Source organism: Clytia hemisphaerica, unplaced genomic scaffold (genome assembly GCF_902728285.1).
Source record: "Clytia hemisphaerica strain Z4C2 unplaced genomic scaffold, Clytia hemisphaerica genome assembly, whole genome shotgun sequence".
In the NCBI taxonomy this organism is placed as follows: Eukaryota; Metazoa; Cnidaria; class Hydrozoa; order Leptothecata; family Clytiidae; genus Clytia; species Clytia hemisphaerica.
The window spans coordinates 771,251-797,376 of NW_027104280.1; the positions used below are offsets into that span (position 1 = coordinate 771,251).

Consider the following 26,126-nt stretch of genomic DNA (forward strand, 5'->3'; position numbering starts at 1 on the left):
AAACAAATTATAAGTGAAAATACAGACCAGATATCAACCAGTTCCATGTTTGGACAAATCGTCCCAAGTTATAGCAATTGACAGTATATTTTAGTGGTATTTATCCAATGAAAAGGACGTTGACAAAATATGCACGTCGCTGACAAAATATGCACGGCATTGATTATGACATCATTCAATAGATTCAACGCCCATTAAAAAAAATAATTAGTTAGTAAATAGTTTCGTTTTATCGTGAAATTTAGAAATACGAACAAAAAAAGAATCAAATTTAATATTTGTTTCCTATCTAGATTATATTAGCGTTAGAATACGGTAAATATATTGGGCAGGCCCAATCGTCATGGGAAGGTTTCAATTTTTCAATTATCAGGAAATCGGGGAAACCAGTTCACCACGTGGATAAAAAACGTACGGAATGAAACCTGACAGAAGGTTTTCAACCAGATTTATTCAGATAAAGCTATAAGAGGTTCATTACTTGTGGATTTTAAAACCTACATAATCAAAAACGAAAGTTGTTGGGAAGGAAAGAGTAAACGCATGACAGAAGGTTTGGTTGTGTTGATCAGGTATGTTTTTATTCTATCCGAACTAATGTTATAAAAGTCCAAGGAGGCCCTGACTGCTTTGAACATTGTGACCTCCAACCCAAAATGGTGCATGTAATGATAAACAAAGTCAAAATGCCACGAATGCGCTAGAAATCGCTCGCAAAAAATCAAAAATAATAAAAATTTTGAGCGAAGGAAGCGTCATCGACAGAAAAAGTCCGACAAATTTACCGACTCACCGACTCAATTCTACTCAATTTTCAAGAGTCGGTCGGGCGACGCGAAACAAAGATATTTGTGATTGCCGCCTTATAGTAAACATTTTTGAGATCTGTAAAAAGCTCTATGTCCTTCCGCCATTTTATTATTTTTAAATGTGAAGTCTGAACTCCTTGTCACATGACAAATAAATTTCCAACATCCAATGGAAATGCACGATTTGTATCATCACGCAGTAGAAAAATATACTATACTATTGCTGAATGAAGTTAATGTGTTTTATTTCAATACTAATAGTTTCATGTCGTGGAGACGATCATCAGTTTAAAATCTTCAACTTCAACAAGATTTTAACTGATGATCGTCTCTATGGCGCGAAACAATTAGTATAGTGCAGTTCTAACTCATTTGACTCTTTTATATGGTTGATTTAAGAATTATTAGTTTTCGTTTTGGTAAAATCAAAATGGCGAGTTGTTCATTGGAATTCTTTTGTGCTGGTTGTAATAAAACAACTCAGGGCCTCAGTTGGTCTAAGAGGAGAAATGTTATTGCTTATGCTTCATCACATTCTGCTGTCCTGTACAAACCAAGTGTAAGTGGCTTTCATTTTTGATGAATTCATCCCGTCCCTCTACATACTTTACTGTGAATAGATTTTTTTAGGACAATAAGTCTGAGTGATATACAACCCAATAACTAAACCATATGAATCGCAAGTCTTTTGTACTTTTTTGCCATATGTATTTTTTCTGCTGTATCGTGAAGTCAAGTAACTTGCAGCAATGGAGGGAAACTTGCATAGCCATCAAATGACTGACCAATCAAAGCAGCAAAATTTCAAAACAAATGAACTACGCAGCTCCGCTTGCAGCTCTAGTCTACCATTTTTGTTTTGATTTAATTTTGTATTTAAATGACCAGCCAGGTCATTCATTTGAGGGCTATGCATATTAGCCTCCACCGATGCAAGTTACCCAATCTCACGGTATATATTTTAAAAGTACAAGAAGGCTATACTGTGTTATTTTTTTTACTCACTTTTCTAAGCATTTTGGCCAAATTAGAGGCTTCAATCACATTATACATATTCAAGAATTAAAATAGATCATTTTTGACATTTGCACATTGTGACAAAAATAAAGGTTTTCTGGCAGTTGGATGGCTTTTCCAGCCAGATACACTTATTTGCGGTCCTGCTTCTACATTATCAAGAAAGCAACTTCTGGAAGACTTTCATCATCTTATCACAATTTCAGATTTTCTTTTGATTCTGTGCATCTGTTCATTTAAATTGTGTAATAAAAATATGATCTTCGTTTGACATGGTTTTACTATTCCAGGTCCACAATGAAGCATACAAGATTGAGGCGATACTAAACAAACACAGGGACCGAGTAAATTGCACTCAGTGGATTGAAAAAGAAAATAGTGGTAAGTAATAACAAAGAGTTGATCCTGTGCTCTTCAAATAGTGAATTCTAAGTGGGGGAGATTTAGAGAATAGAAGAGACAAGTTGTAAGTTATGTTAATAGAGACTCAAATGAACTGTTGTTGAACTTTGTAGTTGTATTATTGTTGATTTAAAAAATAGCATTATGTTTATTCTTGGATAACCTCTTGGTGATATTATTTTATCTCAGAATTAGTGACTGGATCAGTTGATAAAACAATAAACATTTGGCACAATTCTGATGATAAGGTAAAATTCTTTTCTATGGGGCATTATTTTTTTACTGTATTATAAGTGACTAGTACTTTCTTTAGCACTGTTCCTTTTCAATACTATTCATGCCTTATTGCAACACCATTGACAATACCATTAATAACAAAAATTATCATTTATTTTAGTGGAGGTGTAAACAAACGCTGTCTGGACATACAGGAGCCATTGAATCTCTTGCCACTTACACATCTAAAGATACAAAAGAAACTTTCATAGCTTCTGCCAGTGCCGATTCCTCTATTCGAATATGGAAAGCTTCCTCAGACACAGGTTCCCATTTTACTACAGTTTTATTCACTTATGATATAGATAGGTAATAGGTCAATCATTGTTAGCTTCTGCATTTAACAAAACATGAGCTTTACTGTGATCAATCATCTTTTCACATAAGATGGAATAACTTTTCTTATTGCCGATCCAAAAAAATATAAGCATTTTGATTGGTCGAGAACATGGAAATATTTGAGATATTTCATATTTCTCTAGTCTGGAAATATGACCACGTTGACTTTTGGGGGACTGGGTAAGCGACGGAAGAAAATTCAAAACGAACCAGCCAAAAAGAACTGACTGGGAGTCGAAGGGAAAAATGCAACAAAAATATTTTCAGATCAACTTTTACTTTGGAGTTCTTCCATAAAAGACACTTAAAATCAAATGTGATGAACTATAAAGAGATTATTATAAAACTACTTCGTAAATTCGTCCGTGTGATAACCAGAAAACAGTTTTTTATCAATGCATTGGAGAGACTTAAGATTCTTGAATCTTTGCCTTCTTTGCCAATAATATATCTCATAACATAACAAGGGAAACTTAATGTCTTGTATAGTATTAAACGTGACGAGCGATCATTATAAAAGTTCTCTTCCAATTCTCGACAAAAATACTTCCTTGACTTTGAAGCATCAATTCTTCAACAATCATTACTTTTCCTTCTAAAATTCGAAACGTTTTACAGCTTGACAATAATCAAGAAATTATCCAAATTGTTTTGTTGTTGCAAAAAGGTTGTTTTTTAAGCATTATTACATTTCCATCATGGAACTCCTTTCCTCTGCTATTATTTTCCATGAATCGAAACAAAAACATAGAAAACACTGAGTGTTATCAATCTGATTAATCCATTGATGAAGGGTTTCTTTTCTATCGAAACAATACTGTACATTATCTGCATTTTGAATTATCGATCTAGAAACTTTCAAATACATCTCTGAAAAATTTGCAACACTTAAGTAAAAGTCTTCTGGATCGAGAAAAGCTCTCTGTTTTGTTTTTGTGTGAATATTCTCGGCGGGAACATATTGAATGTTTTTGTTCAAATCTAACGTTCAAATTAGATTTTCGAATAAAAACATTCGAAACTACACAGAAGGCAGAAGTACAATTTTTTGAGTTGACAATAAATTAGTTATCGCATGACCTCTCGTGCAATACTCGATATTTTACTCGTTCCGAAATTTTACCAATATTACGGAAAAATTTCAAAACTCATAAAATATTTCTCGTATTGCACTCAAAGTCATGCGATAACTAGTACTAATCCACCTATTTTAGACTTTGAATGTATTCAAACGATATCTTTTGGAAATGGATTTGCACTATCAATAGCACTGTCAGAGCTACCAAATGATCAAGGTAAACCCAGTTGGAGCTTCCTTGATTTTTCTTCTTTTTATTTTGCAGTACAAAAGTGCCTCAAGTGCCTTGATGCGTAGAAATTACTCAAAGTGGACTTTTTTGTGTAAACTCCAAAAATTTAATACATTTTAAGGTTTCAAATTGTTTGAGTTGACTTTTTCTATTTTCAGGAGTTATATTGGCGGTTGGGCGTGATGACACTTCCATCGCTTTGTATGGATTAAATGGAATTGGACAGGTATGCCTGTGGCTTTTTGCTATTTTTGCTTACATTTTAATAATTTTCAAAGCCCTTTGTTCCTTTCATAGCTTGAAAGCAGCCCTATTTTCTGGATGCAAATAATAAAATAAGGTCACTTTATCATTTTCTTTTTGACTCACAATTGGCTTGAGTGATTCAAAATTACCGAATCTGATTTTGAAGCGTTATGCATTTTGTTTTGTATTGTATCAACTTTTATAATTCCCTATTTTCATGTACAATTTTCTTTTTCGTCTCATATCATGGTTCAATAATCTTTACAGTGCATACAACTTCATTGTAACATTTTTTCTCTGTTTTGTTCTCTTAGTTCGAACAAGTGATCAGTCTGCATGGTCATGAAGACTGGGTCAGATGCTTAGCTTTCCAACATAATGGTAACCAATTTTTAACATTATTGTTCAAACTTTTAAGTTTTAAAAATTTCCCCATATATAGGCTATAGAAATCGGTGTGACCATGAATATAGTTCAACTCTTTTTAGTTATCTAGAATAAAATATACCAAGTATACAATTTTTACTTTCTTTACCTTGTATTTTAGGCAAAGAATTAATGCTTGCAAGCAGCTCACAAGACACTTTCATTCGCTTATGGAAAATTACAAAGAAAACAAAAGAAGATGAAAATGCAGATGAGTCGGTCACCTTGGAAACGCAATCATTCAAAGCTTATTCTACAGGTGAAGCCTCTTTGTTGTTTTTCTTATTATATGTTAAATTGCAATCAGTTTGTACCATTTTGTGTTAGATTTCCATGTCATAGCTTGTACACTCTCGTTATCTAGTTCTTCATTTTCTGGAAAGCTTCATTGAATTTTTACCATTGTTTTGCTATGTTTTTTTTCTCGTTTCATTTTCTGTAACAGATTTCATGGTGGTACTGGATTCAGTTTTGATTGGACATGAAGGATGGGTCCTTGGTCTCTCCTGGAATCCAAAAGCTGGTGGTAAGATTGCATTTGTAAAGCTTCATTCCATTTTTGGCAATGTTAGCTCTGCTTTAGATTTGCCAAGTGAGCACTCATCTAAGCTTGTCGTTTAATGAAATTAACATTAATTGTTTTCAATTTGCCACTAACTTTCAATGTCCCTTACATGGTAAAAACTATCCTTCCTCTTGTAGCAAACTTTTATTAGTTTATAATTGATATCGGCGACTAAACTTATTGAAGTTTGTCAGTCTTATTTATATTTTTCATTTCTTTCAGCATCTTGTTTGGTATCTGCAAGCATGGATAGAACTCTAATTCTTTGGGAATATGATCAAGAAAATGAGATTTGGATGGATAAGGTAAGTTTTGGTATCATTGATGGTAGGTTTAAGAGCTGCCATGGCATGTCTGAGTCCTTTGAATTAGCCATTCTAACATACTTTTTTAAAGTTTCAAAACATCTTTGACAGGCCTCAGAATTGTCGTCCCATAAGAATGACTCCCCTGCTCATTTTGTTGATGGAAAGTCTCCATTTTTTCAGATCAGCATAACTTTCTACTCTTTTTGGATGTTTCAATTGAAAATTCATGGCTTTGATCATTCGCAGTATCATTTCTCCCGTTTACATAATTTTCTTCCCCAGAATATTTTGAAAACACTTCTACACCTATTGCAGTATTTTTTCCAAAGAATTGATACAAAAGTCTTTCTCTAAACAGAACTCGCCAAGTGAGATACAAGGTTTAATTAGTGAAGCTGACACTTTGAAAGACAATGTATTTGTTGTTGTACAAATAGCTATTGTTTTTCTTTTGATTGATTCTAAGGCAAGGTTTGGAGAAGTAGGAGGTAACACCCTTGGTTATTATGGATGTGCGTTCAGTGGTTGTGGAAACTCTTTGATTGCTCACGGTTACCAAGGCTCTTTCCAACTCTGGAATCGAGATGAACAGGTAAAAGATTTGTAAAAGTTTCTTACTTTAATGCCTTTTAAGCTTGTTCCTTTTAAACTGTTAAGCTTGGTTCTCACATATTAAAAAAAGTGGCGTTTAACTCTAGTCGCGCGTGTCTAATGTTAGTCGCAGACGCTTAATTTTTTAGATCATCTTTATGTACTCACTGGAAGCTTTTAGCAAGGATTGATAGAAAAGAAGGAAAAAACAAATGGATAGCGAAAAGGGAGAACGCAAATTACAAAGGAATTGAAAAGATTTAATCTTGTCTTTGAACCTTAAACGCACATAGCAATATTTTTTTATATGTGCGTTTAACTTTTTTTCACTAAGAACAGGTGTTTAAGAACGCTTGCGACTAATATGTGTAATCACTAGGATGATTATATTTTCTAAGTCAAGTACGTTTAGTGTCAAACGCGTGCGTCTAGCGTTAAATGCACACGACCTAGTACTGAAACGCCACTTCTTTAAATACGTGAGCACTAACCTTTGAAGACACTTTTAAGAAGCTAGGTTTAGAAGTTTTTCTTACTTAACCTTGTATACTTTCTATTTATTTGTCACCATGATATTTTGATTGGTTTCCAGGATAAATGGTCATCTTCCATCACCATCAGTGGGCATTTCGGTCAAGTAGAGGTATGCTTCCTTTTCTTTCATTATCGTCACTTCTTCTTGGTCAAGTAGAGGTATGCTTCCTTTTCTTTCATTATCTTCACTTCTTCTTGGTCAAGTAGAGGTATGCTTCCTTTTCTTTCATTTTCTTCACTTCTTCTTGGTCAAGTAGAGGTATGCTTCCTTTTCTTTCATTATCTTCACTTCTTCTTGGTCAAGTAGAGGTATGCTTCCTTTTCTTTCATTATCTTCACTTCTTCTTGGTCAAGTAGAGGTATGCTCATTTTCTTTCATTATCTTCTTTCTTGGTCAAGTAGAGGATGCTTCCTTTTCTTGTCATTCTTCTTGGTCAGTAGAGGTATGCTTCCTTTTCTTTCATTATCGTCACTTCTTCTTGGTCAAGTAGAGGTAATTCCTTTCTTTCATTATCTTCACTTCTTCTTGGTCAAGTAGAGGTATGCTTCCTTTTCTTTCATTATCGTCACTTCTTCTTGGTCAAGTAGAGGTATGCTTCCTTTTCTTTCATTATCTTCACTTCTTCTTGGTCAAGTAGAGGTATGTGGCCTTTTCTTTCATTATCGTCACTTCTTCTTAAAATAGTTGAAACGTTTGCGGACCCATTTTAAATGTGGTATGGTATGTGAAAGAAAAACCTAATCCAAATGAAGATGATAGAAGAAAAGTAATAGTGGAGAAACAATGAATTGCACAATTTTTTTGATAAACACACTTCCGATCGCACAAGTTCATCAAAATACATACGAAATAAGGACAATTACATCAAATACATCAAATACATAAAAAAAGATACAAACACAAAACACAACCCGAAGTCCCAGGCTTGTGACTGGCAAAGTGACTTTCCACGTGTTTAAGGGCCCACACTCAGTTGGCTTCAGAAAACATAACAGAAAAAGGAACCGACCAGCAGCTTCCAAACAAACAACAAACACCAAACAGACACTGCAGAAAAATACAGTACAATCCATCATACCACCATCAAGAACCCAAGGATGCATGCTTACTGATCTTTGAACATGTTCTCATTTCTCTACTAGGATTTTGATTGGTGTGCAGATGGAGATTTTGCGATAACGGCGAGCACTGATCAAACAACACGTCTCTTTGTGCCATGGCAACGAGATGACGTCAAGGTAAACATCATTTGTCCTTTGTCGTCATTTGGAATACGCATATTACGGGCTGCATTTTCAAAGAAGGGGGTAAAGCCTTAGTGAAAGGAATGGAGCCCTAAAAGAAAAGGGAAAGTCAGAAATAAAATACCAACTTTATACCATACTGTATCTGATCCCAAGTTTAAAAAAAGTAATCGTTGTTCCAGCTAGATGTAGAGAAATACTCAAACCTCATCTTTCCTTTACCCCTTATTTCTATCCCTAAGTTTTTTCAAAAGTATCTCTCTCCAATGTCTTCGGTTGGTCTCTCCAAGCTAATATAAATTCGGGACTCATTTTATTTTGAATTGTGATACTTTGAATTTGACATACTTTTTTTACACCACCTGTTTTTTCTTTTTCAATAGTCTTTTTTATTAGTCCTTCAAAAACTGTTGATCTTGAAAATTTCCTAGCTTGAAATGTTTCCTGGACCATCATATAGAAATAAGTTTTAGCAAGCACACTGAAGAAAATTATGGTTGGTTTATCTATCAAAAATTGGAAACAGTCAAAAAGAGAGGTGGAGACACCATGGCAGTGGCGTTGTGGCAGGGGGGCGGGGAGCTTTTTTGAAGGGGAGCCAAAAGAGATGCGCCCATGCCAATCTTGAAAATCATATTTTATGCGCCTTAAATTGCGCCCCAGGACCAATTTTACTGAGATAACTTTAAATTACTTGCAATTTTTCGCTCGCTTCGCTCGAAATAAAGTTAGTTGGTAACTTCTTTGCAATCTAGCTAATTTGCTGACAACAATATTGAAATCATAAAACATCAATTTTTTCGCTCGCTTCGCTCGCATTACACATTCTTTCTTTCTTTTCACTCTATAGCAATTTGTCTATTTTTAATTAGTGATTTAGGGTATCTTGGCAGTTGATTTTCAAAAATTTTAAAGTCGACCCCAACCATGGTGGGGTCTGTTTTTCCCTTTTTTATTCGCATCAAAGATATATACTCTTATCCACTAAATATTTCCTTCCTCGTTATCCCTAGGCAAATGAATTAGTAAAAGTTTAGAAACTGGTGGGTGGGGACGCCAATTTGGGAAATTGGGGACGCCATTTAAAAAAAATTGATTTTGGCCCCTCCAGAAAAATTTTGCCACAACGCCACTGCCCGTGGGATACTTTCAAAGAATCTTCCAAATTACTTGCATTTTCAAAAATAAAAGCTTCTTCTTCATCAATATTACAGAGCACATGGCATGAGATTGGGCGACCACAGATTCATGGTTACGACATGAAATGTATTTCTATTCTCAACAAATATAAATATGTGTCAGGAGCACAGGAGAAGGTGGCCCGTGTGTTCACTGCACCGAAATCGTTCTACAATTCTCTCACATGCATAACAAAACTTACGAAGGATGAAAGCACACTTGAAGAACTTCCGGTTGGAGCCACTGTCCCTGTTCTTGGTCTTTCCAATAAAGCTGTCTTTGAAGGTACTTAATTGGAATTGATATTTGGGCTATGGGCTAGGTTGCCCGAATTTTTTTTCACGTTTCGTAGACTTAGATCTGTGCAAATAAGACAAATTCTACTCGGAAAGGCTTTTTAAGGCTTCCAGGGTAATTTATATTAAAATGGACTTTCACTGATGTTAAACTCTTCTTATTTTGTTGGTCATATCCTCTAGACATTCTTATACAGTAAAAAAAGTATGATAGCTAAGGAAAATGAAACGTTTGTTTCCTAGGTGACATCCACAGTTGGAAAGAACAGAATAAAGAAGAAAGCAAGCAAATGAAAGCATCAGCTTTTGCCAACGAAGACCCTGCTCCTTTCAATCCTACCTTACAAGCCGGTGAGGATTTTTTTTGGACCTACCCCGGTGGAGGTGAGGCCCGGAATTCCCGAGTTATTTTTTCCGAGTTAAAAAAACTGAGTTATCCCGAGTTATGACGTCATTTTTGGAATTTAGTGACGTCATTTTTCATTTCATAACTCGGTTTATTTTGCTTCCTTTAACTTTCCGAGTTATTTTCCATTTTTTAACTCGGGAATTTTTGCTTCCTTTAACTTTCCGAGTTATTTTCCATTTTTTAACTCGGGAATTTTTGCTTCTTTTAACTTTCCAGGTTATTTTCCATTTTTTAACTCGAGAGTTTTTGCTTCCTTTAGCTTTCCGAATTATTTTTGAATTTTTAACTCGGGAATTTTTGCTTCCTTTAGCTTTCCGAGTTATTTTTCTGCATAAAAAAACACCAGTTTTAATCTATTGATCCCATACCAACCTAAATCAAAGAAATAACAATCCATTACCAACTAGAAAAACCTTAACCTGCTTAATAAAATGAATAATCAACAAACAAGTGAATAATTGAAAAGCAAGAACTGAAGTTAAAACCTGCTAGATAAACAAAGTGTAAGCCCTTCAAAAATATTACAGCATAAATAAAATCTCAAAAAATACAGCAGGTAAGTGATGAGATAAAGCTATTTCAAAATTTATATTTCCTCCCTACACTTACAGTATTCTTAAGTGACATGACAAGATTCTCAAAAAAATTCACTGAGTCCTTCCCACTTCGCTGTAAAAATTTTGAATGAATCACCAACGTTTCAACGTTTCTTGAATCAATCATTTCACAGACTATTCGTAGATTTTTATGAGAGATGTTAAAAAATAAATAAATAAAACTGTCCAGAGTGCACACACTCACCAAATCAACTTACAGAAAAACATTCGAAAGTTTCCGGCGCGCGTGTGACCTTTGCAAAACATTCGAATTATGAATTCGAATCTTTTTGTGTCATAAGGCTCTAATTAGACTTGCGGGTAAAAAACATTCCGGGGGTCAAATACGCAACTTTTTCAAAGTGGAAAGTCTTTAAATGTTGACCTGAAGGTATATTGTTATTCGAATGTTTACCCCCGTCTTTGTATAAAAATAATTCGAACATCAAACACTATTCTGCGCAATGTGAAGTGAAAGATACTGGAAAAGGAAGCAAAAATTCCCGAGTTAAAAATTCAAAAATAACTCGGAAAGCTAAAGGAAGAAAAAATTCCCGAGTTAAAAAATGAAAAATAACTCGGAAAGTTAAAGGAAGCAAAAATTCCCGAGTTAAAAAATGGAAAATAACTCGGAAAGTTAAAGGAAGCAAAATAAACCGAGTTATGAAATGAAAAATGACGTCACTAAATTCCAAAAATGACGTCATAACTCGGGATAACTCGTTTTTTTTAACTCGGTTTTTTTAACTCGGAAAAAATAACTCGGGAATTCCGGGCCTCGGTGGAGGTCCTTTAAATTAACCTTTGCCCGTTCGTCCGTTCGTTCGTTCGTTCGTTATTAGCTTTCCTCATGATTTTTGCACAAATATGCATAACTATAAACCCTCGAATGTGACGGAGCCCGATTTTCAAAAAAAAAATTTTTGGGCAAATTTGGGCCAAAAAACGGCTAAAAAACTAGGTCGTTAATTTTTTCTGATTTTTTGCATGAAAGTAGGGTACCATCGTAGGTAAAAGATGGCTTAAGCAGATTTTTGCAAAAAAAATTTGTTGGCTCAAAAAACGCATGTTTATCTATAAGAATCATATTAATAAGCATACATCAATGTTCTTAGTCAAATTACTCAATTTTTTTCTGAGATAGATGTTTTTTTTGCTCAGGAGGTTTTACTTTAAAAAAATATGTGTGTTTAGACATGAAATTTTGGTTGCTTGGCGTATTTTTATAGGAAAACTGGCCAAATTCGATATTCTTTTATAAGCACATAATCAAATACTTAGGTATTAGCTTTTCTCGAGATTGGCTCTTTCATTCTTTATGATTTTTTGAACAAAGATGCATAACTATAAACCCTCGAATGTGACGGAGCCCGATTTTCGGAAAAACAAATTTGGGGGCAAATTTCAGCTAAAAAACGGCTAAAAAAAGGGTTTTTTAGACTATTTGAAATATTGGATCATTGTTTTTTTCTGACTTTTTGCATGAAAGTAGGTAAAAGATGGCTCAAGCAGATTTTTGTAAAAAAATGATTTTTCAGCTCAAAAAACGGATCTTTATCTATAAGAATCACTAATAAGCATACATCAATGTTCTTAAAATTACTGAATTTTTTGATGAGATATGTTTTTTTGCTCTCGAAGTCTTCAATATGGAAGAATATTTCAAGAGCATGAAATTTTGGTTTCTAAACGTTTTTTATAAGAAACAAACGACTAATTTTAATAGATCGTCACTATTTGTGTTCTGAATGATTGTTTAATGGTCACGCTTATGTAGATATCAATTATATACGTGTTAAATGCATAACCAGGTAGGTCCATAAAAGTGTCACTTGTTATATATATTGTTTTACTGATGATCCCCAAATTTTTAGGTGTTTTCGGGTAAGGGCAGTTGAACTGAGGATGTGGCACACCTAGGTTACCTACCATTCCTCTCCGATTAGGGAATTGGATTTTAAGCTTCTAATCCAACTTCAGAATATCAGATAACATTAGATGCGACTTTAATTTTTGGACCTCCCTCGCAAGTCCTTTAAATTAAATTATCAGCTTTTCTCGGGATTGGCTCATTAGTTTTTTCTGATTTTTTACACATTTTACCGATTCGTATTAGCCCAAAACATGGCCGAGTCCGATTTTTGAGAAAAAAAAATTTTCCAGCTGGAAATCGCCGTTTTTGCAGATTTTCATTGGACTTTTTCCTAATTTTCTTTGTTTTTTTTTCTTCACACAAAAACATTATTGATAACAATGCCCACGATCAAGCATGATTCAATTGTCAATAAAACTGATTTTTTGCAACCGGAACTTTCTATTTCTTTTTTCCCTACTCCCCTTCCCTCTCCCCCATCAACAATCAACGATGAAATTATAATGCGTTATACATTTTCGCTAAACGCTATATTTTCTGACTGATTGTTTTCATTTTTCTCCTTATGGATATCTAACTTTCATAATCAGGTAGGTCTATTCAGCATTTAGCTTGTTCTTCAACAATCTTGGAGTCCTCTTCCAATTTGTCACGATCAACCTAATTATGACCAAATGTTCGACCTTGATCGTTTTGTTACATTTTTAGTCCCTCCAGTAGAAGATATTTTACTCCAACACACTCTATGGCCAGAACTACAAAAATTGTAAGTACACATTCTTGTCATCCAATGACGAACTTTCTATCATTTTTCTTAGCAGAGCCCTACCCTTGTCAAAAGTTTACTAGAAAAAGAGAATAATAAACAGTCAGTCACATGCTTTCAATCCTTGCTCTCTTTTCCCACGGTCTTTTGCAAATTTAATTCTTTCAGCTCCTTTTCCCAGAATGTAAGATATCTGGGAAAAGGTCTTGGACTAACGTTTACTCTACCGGGTGTGCCAGAAATAAATTACCCTCTTTAATTTGATATTAGCGAGCTTATGTATCTGTGGTTTTCAGTGACGGAGACGGTAAGGTTCTAATTTGAGTAGATCCTGACCAGCTAAGGACGACGGTAAATCAGCACTTTTACCGTCCTCGATTTTGCGGGGCGGAATTGCAGGTTTTTCCAAATCGCTTCAGTCACTCTACCGTCCTCAAAAGTGCAAATACATAAACTCGGTATTATAGGCAGTAGGAACAGTATTTTCAATTTTGTTTTTTCCGCATTACAGATACGGTCATGGCTTTGAGTTGTTTTGTTTGACGTCAGATGCTCAAGGTTCCACGGTTGCAACTGCTTGTAAGGTAAGAAGTTCTAGAATTGACCCTCCTCGTAATAATTTCAGGTGGCACTGCGGTGATCGTCGATTATGTTAATTCCTTTAATTTTCGAGCGCATTTTATTTTTTTGAACATCTCGTAATTTCTGAGATATTTTTGAATGTGTCTTGATGAAAATTATAGGTAAAAATATGATATCAGAAGCTTTTCTTGCGTCGGAATTTTAACTAGATCTTGCCATGATACAGCCATTATACAGCCATGAAATTTTACAAGTTTAGCCAGCTTCACTTTCCAGAAAATGTTTTTTCCTGCCTCTCGAAATTAGATGACATCAGCATTATTTAAAATCCACCAAAATTTCTAAACACCAAAAAAAAGAAGCTGTGTAGCGGTTGAGCATCCAGCTACCGCGCGTAAGGTCGCGGGTTCCACCCTCGGCCGGGTCATACCAAAGACTTCGTATTTAGTACAAAATGGTACTCGATGTCTCTGCCTGATACTCAGCAACTAAGAAAATTCATTGTGACACTTTCAAAGAAAATGGACACTACGTGTTGACATTATTTATTTTCATTTTTCATTTCTGATGTTAGAAATTCACACAAATCTTTATCTTTTCCAGTCGTTCTTCCAGTCGCTTTTCTCAGTCATTTTAGCTGTAAAGTGCAAAAAATCGTTACTTGACCCAGGGCAATATTTCTCAGTACAGCCCTTACTAACTTTTTATTATTGTATTGGTAGAGACTGCCGACTTTGCTTTTGGAAAACTTCTTGATAGCGATTGTATCATTGCATTGGGTAGACTGGAGTCGTTTATAATGCGTGCGATACTAATAATACCAATACTAATAATAATACGGGATTTAGTTTGTATAAACTAAAATTGTTCCATTCATTACTTTTTGCTTTATTTCTACTATGTATAAATTAGTCGTCTAGCTTGCTAGACTAAGCATTGGGCTTTTCCAGAAATAGTCCGTGCCCCCCCCCCTGTTGAGGATATCGGATATCCAGGGGGTCCAGCACAGAATGCATGGATATCTAGGGGGTCCAGCACAGAATGCATGGATATCCAGGGGGTCCAGCACAAATACATGGATATCCAGGGGGTCTAGCACAAAATACATTGATATCCAGGGGGTCCAGCATAAAATACATGGATATCCAGGGGGTCAGAAACGATTTAGACGGACATCCTCAACCCTAATATGCCCTTGGACATCCAGGGGTCTGTATCATCCTTAGACAGGATATCCAGGGGGTCTTTACGGACAATTTCTGGAAAAGCCCATTGCATCGGCTCTCAAAGGTGTCAATAAGTCTGAGAGCTTGATGAAAACAACCTGAAGTCAACTGTGATGGAGGGAAATGTCACATTTCAAAGTTGGTAAATTTCTATTTTTGGAGCCCTAGACTGCATTTCTTGGCTCTATATTTAGGAAGATTGTTTTTTAAAAAACATGACTAAAAAAAAGACTCGCACGAAATATAGATATTCATAACATCAAACTTTTTTTGTCAATTTTCGATTATGATTATGAGATTTTTCGAATTTTCATTCGTACTATTATATTATTAACGTTTGCTGCATGTATAACAAAAATAATCTTAACACTCTTCCCTCTTTCAGGCATCAACCGCAGAGCACGCAAATATCTTGATATGGGACACCTCTACATGGCTTCAAACAGACAGCCTGACAAATGCTCACACGCTAACCGTCACCCAAATGGCTTTCTCAAAGTCCGGCAAGTATCTCCTCTCTGTGTCACGTGATCGAACATGGGCCTTGCATCGGAGGTCTGGGGACGGCAATCACAAATTCTCATTGGTGCAGAAGACGGACAAGAAAACGAGCGTTCATACGCGAATCATTTGGGCGTGCGATTGGGCGTTCGATGATCAATATTTTGTCACTGTATCGAGAGATAAGAAAGCTCTGGTATGGGGAAATGATGCACAAACACAGACTTGGTGTGCTCAAGGTAGTCCGCTAGACCAAAGTGAAGCGATCACTGCAGTTAGCGTGTATGGGAAAATGACGTCCAGTGGCAGGTTAGTTAGCGGTTTTACAAGGAACAATTGGTTTTCTTCCAAAATCTCTATCGATTTACATTCCAGTTAATGCGTCGTTACAATCAAGACTATCTTAAGAGAAAACATTTTGGCGAATGAGCCCATTCGCCAATTTTGGTGCAATTTGGCGAGAATTCATTTTGGCGAACGACCCATTTTTGTTCAATATTTTAGCTGAAAAAAGAGGGAAAAAGGGGAAAAAAAGGGTTTATAGGAGAAATTGAGACTAAATTGAAAGAAAAATAAGATTGGCGAGAATTTATTTTGGCGAATGGCCTATAGATTTAAATTTGGCGGAAAGAAATTTTGGTGAATTTGGCGAAATTTTTAGGTAATTCGCCAAATTCGTCAAAAAAAATTTTCCCAAAAATTTCTTCTCTTAAGGTAAGTTCGTTCATAAACCTCGTTAAATAAGAAGAATTAGTTCTACATCAGCAGAGAGACTGTAGGAATCTCTTCCCCTTATTTCTAGGTACTTGATAGCGTTGGGCACGGAATCAGGGAAAGTCAGCATTTACGAATGGTTGAACGAATGGCACCACGTGACCAGTGTCCCTCAAACGTATCCTTTTCTTCAATTCTAAAGCCTTATTGGAGAAATTTGAGATTAGGAAAAGCCATAGTCTGGAGATAAGCAATGAATGCCCGGGACAAGGCATGCAGGTTTACTGTAAGTGTTAGGGGTATGTCGCAGACGCTCAAAAAGCAACGAGGAGGCTTTCTCTATCTCGTAAACATACAAAAACTCCCGAATTGAAGTGAAGAGAAAGGATGAAAAATAAACCAGCTGCGCTGGAAGGTCAGCCTAATAAGCTTAAAACGATTAGAAGGAAGTACAATCAAGAAACCTAATTTTTTGTTAAAGTCAAAGAGGTTGAAAAGCTCATTTTGGCTGAAACTTCAGACGAAAAAAATGTTTAACACAAAGTTGGATTTGTTCAAAGTGGACATGTGATACACGTTTTTTTTTATTAGAACCCAGTTTATAAGAACATTGAGGCTGAAATTCGTCGAAAAATTAAGAACATGGTAAGAACATGCCCAGCCTCAGTTTGGAAAAATGACAAGAAACTACAATCTTTTTTCAATCAGTCAGTTTTAACCGAACTTAGGGATGGATTTTCTAACATCGAGAGTCAAATATTGTCCAAATTTTACTAATTTTAGGTGCTCTTTATTTTGCATAATATTATCGATTTAGAGTAAAATTAAGAACGCATTTAAGAACATTTTAGGCTGAAAATTGCTAAAAAAATAAGCACATCCAGACTCAGCCAAATTTTAGGTGTTCTAATAAAAAAAAACGTGTAGATGTTGGAATTTCACCTGGGGGGTTAGGGGGTACTAGGTTTACGAGTTGACGGGTGTCCGAGCCGAAAATCGACCCTTTGAGAGACAAAATTTTGATGATTTTGGGACCCTTTGAGAGACTTTCCTAAAATTTTGGTAGATTTTTTCCAAATTTCAGTTTGATTTTCACCAAATTTTGGTCAAAATTTCTGGAAATCGTGACCTTTTTAGAAAATTTTTTTTCGACTTTCGTGATTTTGGGACCCTTTTAGAGACTAACTTATGAATTTGTACCCCTCTGAGAGACTTTTGAGGCCTGGAAAAGGTACCCTTATGGTTCGCATCCATTTTACCTAAGTAACCCCCGAGGAAATTTCACCTAAATTTGTTCGTTAGAATGTCTTAAACCTGTTCGTTGATCTCTGAGAAAGTATATCCGAGGCAGTCGCTTTAGATGTTCACTGTTCACTGCAGCTTTCGTCACGTTTGTCGGGGCTTTGTCAGATTGATTTAAATGACGTGTTGAACCAAGTAAGGGTATGAGTAGGGGCATTTTATATTGGGGGGGGCCTATATTGAGGAAGCTGCGTCGAAAATTCCGTCCAGTTTCGATAACTCAATCAAAAGTTATGATGATTCCAAGTTTCTGTTAATGTTACGCCACACTTTGACGTTCATTTCTCTGCTTTCTTACACAAAAACTCTCTCCAGACAAGAAAGCCTCAATAATCATAAAAAACTTTCTTTTATACTCTCTATTTATTTACAATGCATTAGCTTCTTTCAATTTATTGAATAAACAAAAATCTTAATAAATGAAGTGACGTGTTTCTTTTCTCTTCCAATAGAAAATATTTTTCGCGCCAAAGTTTTACCGATAACTTGTTTTCCGAAAATAATCCGAAATCGGATTTAAAAAACAAATCCAAATGCGCTGCGGATGGAAAAAAAATCGCGGAACCGATTTGAAGGGTCACCGGGGCTGACCAATAATCTAAAATTGATTTCTAATGCGCAATGTATTTCTTTTCAAACAATCTGGATATAAAAGATGATATTTAGAGTTCGTGAGCGAACGGGTTGAAAACATCTCCATCTTCTTCGTCTTCACTCTCATCATCAAGTTCGTATTCACTCACCTCGTCCTCGCTTTCCTCCTCCGATTCTTCGCTTTCCGATTCTTCGCTGTCACTGGCATAAGCTCCTGCGGCGATGTGGCCGTACCGCTCTACCCATTCAGGGTCGGGTTGAGAGGGTGGAAAGAGGCGCAACAAAACTGCATGCGGATCGCGACGTCCTTCATCTTCACTTTCGCTATCCTCTTCAACATTGTTCTCTTCGACGCCACTTTCACTTTCAGTTTCGATCTCGGCGTTTGTTTCATATTCCGATTCACTATCAGTGTAATACGAATATTCACTTTCGTAATTCTCATCACAAAAATCATCGTGGTTTACTTCGTCCTCGAACTCCTTCTCCTGGATGGGAAACAATGTTTCGATTCCCATTGACTCAACCGTATCGTAGTCCCATCCAATTTCTTCCAAACATTCCCATGGAAGTTTACCCGTCAACATAAAGAATTCCCAAAGGTCCTGCTTTTCCACTTTCTTAACTTGCCACATATTGAAGGGATCTGAGAAATATGCTAAAAAAGCGAGAAAGATCAGAATTGGTAAGATCAGGAAAATTCATTTTTCGTGAGCTCTTAAATGTAATGCTTAGCACACGTCTAAATTTTTTCATGAGTCTAGATATGCTTATAAGTGCAATGCTTATAAAAGAAAAAACGTGTATCGAGTTTCACTTTTTCCTCACCTTTTCTTCGTTTTAGGCCTTCGGCACGGCCGAAAAACCGTTTCATCTCGTAGTCATCCAGCTCGAGAAGCCTTCTTCGTTTTGGGCCTTCGGCACGGCCGAAAAACCGTTTAATCTCATAATCATCCAGCTCAAGGTTTTGGCGACTTTGATCGACATTATTCAGAAACTTTTGCTTCATAAGCATCTTTTGAAGGGTGTCTCTCATCTCAGTTAGTTTCTCATATCCGTAATGTCTAAAAATATCTAAAAAACAAAAAAATAGTGTGAAAAAGCGTCAGCGTGAAATTTATAGGCCAACTTAAAACATTTTATTGAAATAGTTTGGATTTCGACAAGAAGTGAAGCACTAACATGGTTGCACTCAAAATAAGTTTAACCAAAAAGCAAAGTTGAAGCAAACAAACCTTTGAAATTTTCCTTATAATTTCGTTGCTGCACTGTAGCATTTGTATTTTCTTTTTTTAATGTGTCCTCTGCTTCAATCACAGAGGAAACCTTTTTTGCTCCTTTTCCATCGCCAAAATCTAAAGAAAATATAACAAATTATGGTTAAGTAGTAAGTAGATTCATCTGGTGGATGTCGGTGGAGCCGGGAACGAGGGCGTCTATCCCCTTTTCTATTTGCGCTACTAGACCTGGGAGGTCAAGTGTTTAAGTGGAGCGCCACACCTACTCTCGGCTCCCAGTAACTTACCGCCTAGATCAGATTACCGAATCTTCGCCACTCATTTGATTAGTTGGGGATGACCGGGGATCGAACCCACAACCCTTAGATTGTAAGGCAAATACTCCACCGACTGAGCCACCCAGCAACGGTAGAAGTTAAAAAGTGGTTAATGTTTGCGTTGCGGCCTAATGGCGCCACTCTTTATGGCGCGGTGCTATCTGAAGGAAATTAGAGGAACAAGGTAGTTAGATAAAAAAACTTTATTTAAATTTAAAGTTTTTTGCGATTAAGTTTTGTTTCATCCGTCGAGAATAATGAAAAAACAATGAAAAGATAAATATTTAAAGGCTTACCAGTTTCTGGAATGTCTTCGTCACTCTTTTTCAAAAAGCAGCAAAAAATGACACTGAAAAATTTACTAAAATGGCTCTTTAGTTTCTTCATATTTGCTGAACTAAAGAACCATGACTTCTCTCTTCCACTCTAAACTCTTAAATGGTTCAATCAAGTCTTGGTGAAAATATTATTTGACGTCAATTCTCAGAAATTGAAATCTTTTCCACGTCTAATTCACAGAACAGAAAAGACTCTTACAACTGTAGAAAAAAGTGTGAATTAAGAGATGTTCGGGAAATTACTCCAATGCTGATGAAGTAAATGTGGATTGGATTTCCTATATCCCATTCATTGGAGCCCAATAGTAACTTGGAGAGGGTGGGAAAACCAGCTCCCTATCGTTATTCTTTCTAAATAGCCCTCATAACGGCAGACCACACAACACTTTGTTTCCAGAAGAAAAACGTGCAGCCCCTATCGAGGAACCCCATTTCCGTTCCAAGAGGACAAGGTTCAAAATAAGTTTGGACTCAGCAGGGGTATAGAATCATCTGTTAAAGATATCCGGAACTCTGTAGGGCTAGAGGTTTTTTCTATAATAACCGGTTGCCCTTCACGATGCGCCGTTGAGACCTTTTTCTGATCAAAGTTGTTAAATCTAGCTTCCTGTATTCCAAAGATTTCGCGTATTTGCAGCTGAGTTTTTTTTTCAAAAAGTTTTCTCAATATTTTGTGTTTACCTTAACCAAGCATTTTCTTCAACAGTCTAACGCCCTGTTTAACCATCAAACGTCTACGATGGAGGCCGTTAAATGAATACGAACAGCACCAACGGAGGAGTGCTTACCAACTGGGCGTTGCAAGCAGTGACCACTCCTTTAGGATACTCAACTTTTATTTATAGTATTCGATCTATTTTATATGGAAAATAGAGTTTTTGTATTTATTTTTAAGACAATTATAGAATGATCCTCTTCTTGTGCCTTTCTTTTTCACGACTTTTAGTGGGGCTTGAAACTTCCTTCAAATTTTTGTCGATGAAATTACGTTTTAAAAGATCTAATCTTCCTTTGATAATACAATTTTCAATTCGAAATAGTAAATGGTCCCTTTGTACTTTTGCATTGAAATTGCATTATTTTATCTCGGCTACTTAGATTTGTTTGTTTGTTTATTTTTTTCTTCCAGTGTAAAAATCGATAAATCAGAAAAACTTTGAAGATGGCTGGTGGAGGTGATGACGTCACAAGACTCCTATTTCAACGCCAAACGTTCGGAAAGAAAGTCGAACGCAAGATTTGTAAATGTCTTTTACAATCGAACAACAGAGAATACAAATGTTCTTGGAGAAAGAAACTAAACAGTAGTTTCAGATATAATGGTCAAATGTATTTGGATCATTTTTCGCGATTCTTTCAAGGGTGTTTCAACGAGAAAGGCGAGCCTCATTTTCTCGATACGAAAATCGAAGAGACAAATCGAATGAATGGAATCGATCGATCGCATATCGACAGATGGCGGATTGAACATACTCTACTTTTCGAGACTAATTGCGCGGAGTTGAATGACGGTCAAGGTTTAAAGAAGGGTGCTTATGAGAGACGTTTATTTGCTTTATGTAGTGATTCATTCGTGAATGAGTACGCCCTGAAACCCACTGGATGGACATTGCTGAAACGTTTTTATTTAGGGTCATCGACGTTCAAACACATGAATTACGAAACACCCTTGGCGCGATTTGTGGTCCGAACGAAAAAGAAGCCTCGTCAAAATGATCGTGATCTCGTCATGTTTTTCGTGATTTTTACTATGACACCGTTCCGATTTCACTCGGTTCTCCCTATCAATGAATCTGTTTTTGGGAAAGTCCAAGACGCTTTCGTCATTAATAACATGGTGATCGTGTACTCTGGCAAGACTTATTCTATTTATGATTTAAACGAAATCCTCTCCAGTTCGTTGACCGATGAACCCGATCAATCTCAGCACAGGAGAATCGGAGAATACCCTTCTGAATTACCGTTTAATGTGGATCTCAAGAAGCGGCCGGTCATGCTCTTTCAATTAGAATCATGTAAAGATATCAGAGGTTTCACTTTCGGTGGTTATCCTTGGTATTGTCTGGCTAGTTTTCGCGGACACAGCCAGCTGTTGGATTTGCGGACAGGCGTGAAAGTGGCGACGTTACGTCATGATAGGAATGCTAACGTCACATTAGATGACGAAAAGAAAGCTTATTTTCATTTGGATTGTTCTGGGAGGGTGCTTTCCGTGGAATATGATCAAATTAAGTAAGTTGGCTTTTCTATTCGCAAAATAATTTGTTGCGTGTGTTTTCACTTAAAAACCTCTCCTCGAAGTTTTCGACCGTAACATAAAGACTGTTTAATGCTGAGCAACTGAAAAGAAGGGCTCTTTCTCTTAAGTAAGTGTAGAGTTCCGGGGAAAGAACACAAGAAGATGAAAACTTTGGCTCCCCGTCGAACTACGGTCGTAAACTTACATATTACGAGTTTGCTATGTCAATTAATCCTCTGGAATCAAACGTTGGTCATATCTGAGTCTTTTGTCTATATAAATTCAACCTTACAGATCACAAATTCAACCTTATAGATCAACCTTCCTTCTTCCTTTACTAGGTGTTTAAAGATTGTTGATAACTCCAAGAGACAAAGTATAGAGTTCAAAACGTGTTTCACCATCAACTACTCTACACCTCAAATGACACAAAACGAAAACGCTCCACCGAGATATTCACGATCCGGGCGTGCTTATAAAAAGGTGATCATACCTCAGGAGCAAGCTCTACCTTCGGAGATCGTCCATAGTTTGGACTACGATAGGGAGTTAGACATTCTGGCCGTCTTATACACCCGTTACGTGGCATCGGACGTTGAGTCGAACAAGTATGTAATCTCGTTATATGAAAATCAGACAGGTCGAGAAATTCGAAATATTGTTTTACCCCCGTCTGTATCTGATTCGGACGCGTACGATTGGAGTGTTTTCTTTGAGGATATGTTATTGGTTTGCTGCATGGGAGAGATCGGTGGAAACCGTCAAACTAATACTGTCTTCGTGTACTCACTACAAGAAGAAGTGCAATGAGAAATACTGATCGGAATGAGGCTTACATACTTTGCGCGGAGAAATTTTGTTTTGTATTTAGTGACTCTTTTTAGTGAAACTTTTTTTTAAAAACTTGATTTGTTGTTAGGTTTTCAGCCGTGCTTCAAAAACAACAGTTGCAAGGAAAAGCTATGAAACACTTTAAATACGATTGAATATACTCTTGTGTCTATTGTTTTCATTTTTACGCGCGCAGCGCGTCTCCTTTGGTATAATGTGCGCGCGGTCGACTAAGTTCCTATATATCGCTCAACCACTTTCAAAATTCAAACTTCGTGTATGACTACATGACATCAATTTTCGTATCAATTTTTAAATCCTCAGATCACTCCGATCGCAAGTGAAGGATCCTCAACGTGCTTTATATTTTAAATGATGAGATTGCTCCAAAACAAAAAAATCTTCCAACCCCGGACCTTATTAGGACCCCCCATCGTTTATTAATTTGTAAAAATATTTTCAGCTGACAGAGGGAAGGAAGGCTTCTTATTTTGCTCTATAAAGCCTGATTTTAGCTTATTTTTGGGTTTTTAGAATTAAAATTTCCAACCCCTCTAACAATAAGCCCTCCCCCTACTAAGAACCTAATAAGAGTAAGATACAGTTTGTTTGTTGGTTCTTGGTTTTAACCATAGACATTACTGTGGTTTAATTGTGAAGACAAAATTTCAAGGTAAAGAGTTTCATATTTAAGTTAAAATCTTCATACAGTACTCAACAACAACAGACAGGCCTGTCTGAGAAAAATCAAATCAAAAACAGTCGAAAAGATGACTTTCGGAGTAGGGAAGTGTCAAAGACAAAGGGAAAGGGGGGAAACGCAACAAAAATATTTTCAGATGAACTTTTAATTTGGAGTTCTTCCAAAAAATACACTAAAATCAAATCTGATGAACTAAGAAATTTATAAAACTACTTGTCATGATCCAAATATTTTCAGCTTTTGGTATTGTCCGTGTGAAGCCAAACAGTTTTTCATCACTGCATACAAAAAATTTGAGATTCTTGAATGTTTGCCAATATGCGAGATTTCTGATATCATAATAAGGGAAATGTAACTGAATGTAATGTCTTGTAATTAAAAACCATATGACGAGCGATATTTAAGTTCTCTCCCAATTCTCTCGTTTGCGACAAAGGTACGTGCTTGACTTTTTAAGAATCTCAACAATCATTACGGCTTGACGATAATCAAGAAATTATTCACATTGTTTTACTGTTTCATAAATGTTGTCTTTTTTAACCATTATTACAACCAACGCATACGTTTCTAGGAAGCGAACAATAGCGCTATTGTTCTCCGGCTTTCGATGTTGAGATATTCGGTCCCAGACTTCCGAACAGTCATAAACAAACAAGATGGCGGAAATTTTCAGAGGGAAAGTCATACAGTTTTTGAGTATCTGGCTTTCTTTTTTATTGTAACTTGATATATGTTCGAAGTTCTGGTTAAATTCTTTAAATATTTTGTAGATTTATGTTCTGGGGCTACTCTGAGCTATTATTTATATTCTCTTTGGAGGAATACAAAAGGATACAGAAACTTTATTAACACTCTGCAATTTCCAGGAGCTGCTATTTTGGTTTTTCCTATCCAAGTGTTGTGCAATTCGCTCTCCGTTTTCTCTTTCCCAGTTTCAATATATCATGGTTGATCTATAATTCAAATCTGAAAAAGTTTTATACCCTCTGCCGAGATGCATGCATGAGGGGAGACAGTCTGACAGCAGTCTTTCAGCACCTAGATTTGTTATACTGAACACTGTCCATTTCTTTCTTTTCTTTTAGCTGTAAAATCAAAAGTATATGTTGGTGATTAAATTAAACGTTATATTGATAAAATTATAAAAATGGCATGCGCAAATCCTTCTTCTTCCAGTGACATTGTTGATTTTGAAACCGTTTTGGATCTACTTGACTCAGGCTTTTTTGACCAAAACGAAGATATAATAAAAGAAATTAATTCAATGGAATCTGAGGTATGAAATAAAAGGGATAAATTGTCAAAATAGTATTTTAAATTTTGATTTTCATTACTTATACTTGGATATTTTATCATATTAGTCCAGGAAAAAATGGCCAAAAACCCACCTTGAACGGAACTTTGTGAACCATGGTTTTTTAGCTTCCTATGTACCTATAGATCACGGTTTGGGATGGTTTTCAGGCTGAATAGGTGATAAAACCCTAAAATTTGACCTAAAACGGGGTCTTTTGCTCAATCAAGGGTCCCCCCTTTACTAGTCGATTTTTCAAAGTGCTCAAATGAACAAACTTTTGTGCTAATCTGATAGAGCTCGAAGTGCTGAGCAAGAAAATGGGGTCAAATGCTTGGTTTTGAACATCCGTTGCGGAGCTAGGGCCCGCCAAAGTCGTCAAAATGGCCGTTTTAGCCCTTTTTCTGCTGACGTCAGCATTTTTCCTTCAAATTTTTAGGCATTTCTGACACTTTCACTGGATAGCCCTGAAAGAGTACTTCAAGAAAATGGTATCGTTTGTTGGGTTACAAATTGTAGATCTCGAGATAATTCCATTTATAGATCTTACAAATCCCATAAAAAGTGCTGAGTCAGCAAAAGAATGCACTTTTCAAAGAACTTCCAACTGAATTATCTCGAGATCTACAATTTGTAACCCAACAAACCATACCATTTTCTTGAAGTACTCTTTCAGGGCTATCCAGCGAAAGTGTCAGAAATGCCTAAAAATTTGAAGGAAAAATGCTGACGTCAGCAGAAAAAGGGCTAAAACGGCCATTTTGACGACTTTGGCGGGCCCTAGCTCCGCAACGGATGTTCAAAACCAAGCATTTGACCCCATTTTCTTGCTCAGCACTTCGAGCTCTATCAGATTAGCACAAAAGTTTGTTCATTTGAGCACTTTGAAAAATCGACTAGACCCTTGATTGAGCAAAAGACCCCGTTTTAGGTCAAATTTTAGGGTTTTATCACCTATTCAGCCTGAAAACCATCCCAAACCGTGATCTATAGGTACATAGGAAGCTAAAAAACCATGGTTCACAAAGTTCCGTTCAAGGTGGGTTTTTGGCCATTTTTT

At 36.3% G+C, this 26,126-nt stretch overlaps 3 protein-coding genes across 3 annotated transcripts; 2 read left to right on the plus strand and 1 right to left on the minus strand.

Moving 5' to 3' along the window:
* Positions 1-291: 291 nt before the first annotated feature.
* Positions 292-20,909, plus strand: LOC136816929 (elongator complex protein 2-like). Its single transcript, XM_067073268.1, has 21 exons — positions 292-572; positions 1,218-1,368; positions 2,117-2,207; positions 2,418-2,476; positions 2,626-2,770; positions 4,058-4,138; positions 4,312-4,379; positions 4,714-4,780; positions 4,947-5,084; positions 5,271-5,351; positions 5,613-5,695; positions 6,165-6,290; positions 6,882-6,932; positions 7,967-8,062; positions 9,283-9,532; positions 9,787-9,894; positions 13,130-13,187; positions 13,699-13,771; positions 15,381-15,805; positions 16,299-16,388; positions 20,706-20,909. The coding sequence occupies exons 1-21, from the start codon at positions 544-546 to the stop codon at positions 20,842-20,844; spliced, it is 2,409 nt and encodes an 802-aa protein (XP_066929369.1). The 5' UTR covers positions 292-543; the 3' UTR covers positions 20,845-20,909.
* Positions 18,123-20,081, minus strand: LOC136816928 (uncharacterized). The gene is made up of 4 exons (XM_067073266.1): positions 19,958-20,081; positions 19,342-19,461; positions 18,935-19,180; positions 18,123-18,764 (listed from the first exon to the last, which is right to left on the minus strand). Exons 1-4 carry the CDS (start codon positions 20,046-20,048, stop codon positions 18,175-18,177), a joined length of 1,047 nt encoding a protein of 348 aa, XP_066929367.1. The 5' UTR covers positions 20,049-20,081; the 3' UTR covers positions 18,123-18,174.
* Positions 20,910-21,121: 212 nt separating the features above from the next.
* On the plus strand, positions 21,122-23,215 carry LOC136816930 (DDB1- and CUL4-associated factor 17-like). The gene is made up of 2 exons (XM_067073269.1): positions 21,122-22,231; positions 22,580-23,215. The coding sequence occupies exons 1-2, from the start codon at positions 21,162-21,164 to the stop codon at positions 23,046-23,048; spliced, it is 1,539 nt and encodes a 512-aa protein (XP_066929370.1). The 5' UTR covers positions 21,122-21,161; the 3' UTR covers positions 23,049-23,215.
* Positions 23,216-26,126: the final 2,911 nt, after the last annotated feature.

Bases quoted from the DNA above. Each gene is read 5' to 3' on its own strand.
- LOC136816929 (XM_067073268.1), top strand. From the start codon at position 544: ATGACAGAAGGTTTGGTTGTGTTGATCAG. The intron at 6,933-7,966 runs GTATGCTTCCTT...TTTCTCTACTAG, and splicing joins GGCATTTCGGTCAAGTAGAG to GATTTTGATTGGTGTGCAGA. The intron at 9,895-13,129 runs GTGAGGATTTTT...TTACATTTTTAG, and splicing joins CAATCCTACCTTACAAGCCG to TCCCTCCAGTAGAAGATATT.
- LOC136816930 (XM_067073269.1), top strand. From the start codon at position 21,162: ATGGCTGGTGGAGGTGATGACGTCACAAGACTCCTATTTCAACGCCAA. The intron at 22,232-22,579 runs GTAAGTTGGCTT...TTCCTTTACTAG, and splicing joins GTGGAATATGATCAAATTAA to GTGTTTAAAGATTGTTGATA.
- LOC136816928 (XM_067073266.1), bottom strand. From the start codon at position 20,048: ATGAAGAAACTAAAGAGCCATTTTAGTAAATTTTTCAGTGTCATTTTT. The intron at 19,462-19,957 runs GTAAGCCTTTAA...TATTTTCTTTAG, and splicing joins CGAAGACATTCCAGAAACTG to ATTTTGGCGATGGAAAAGGA. The intron at 18,765-18,934 runs GTGAGGAAAAAG...TCGCTTTTTTAG, and splicing joins AGGCCTAAAACGAAGAAAAG to CATATTTCTCAGATCCCTTC.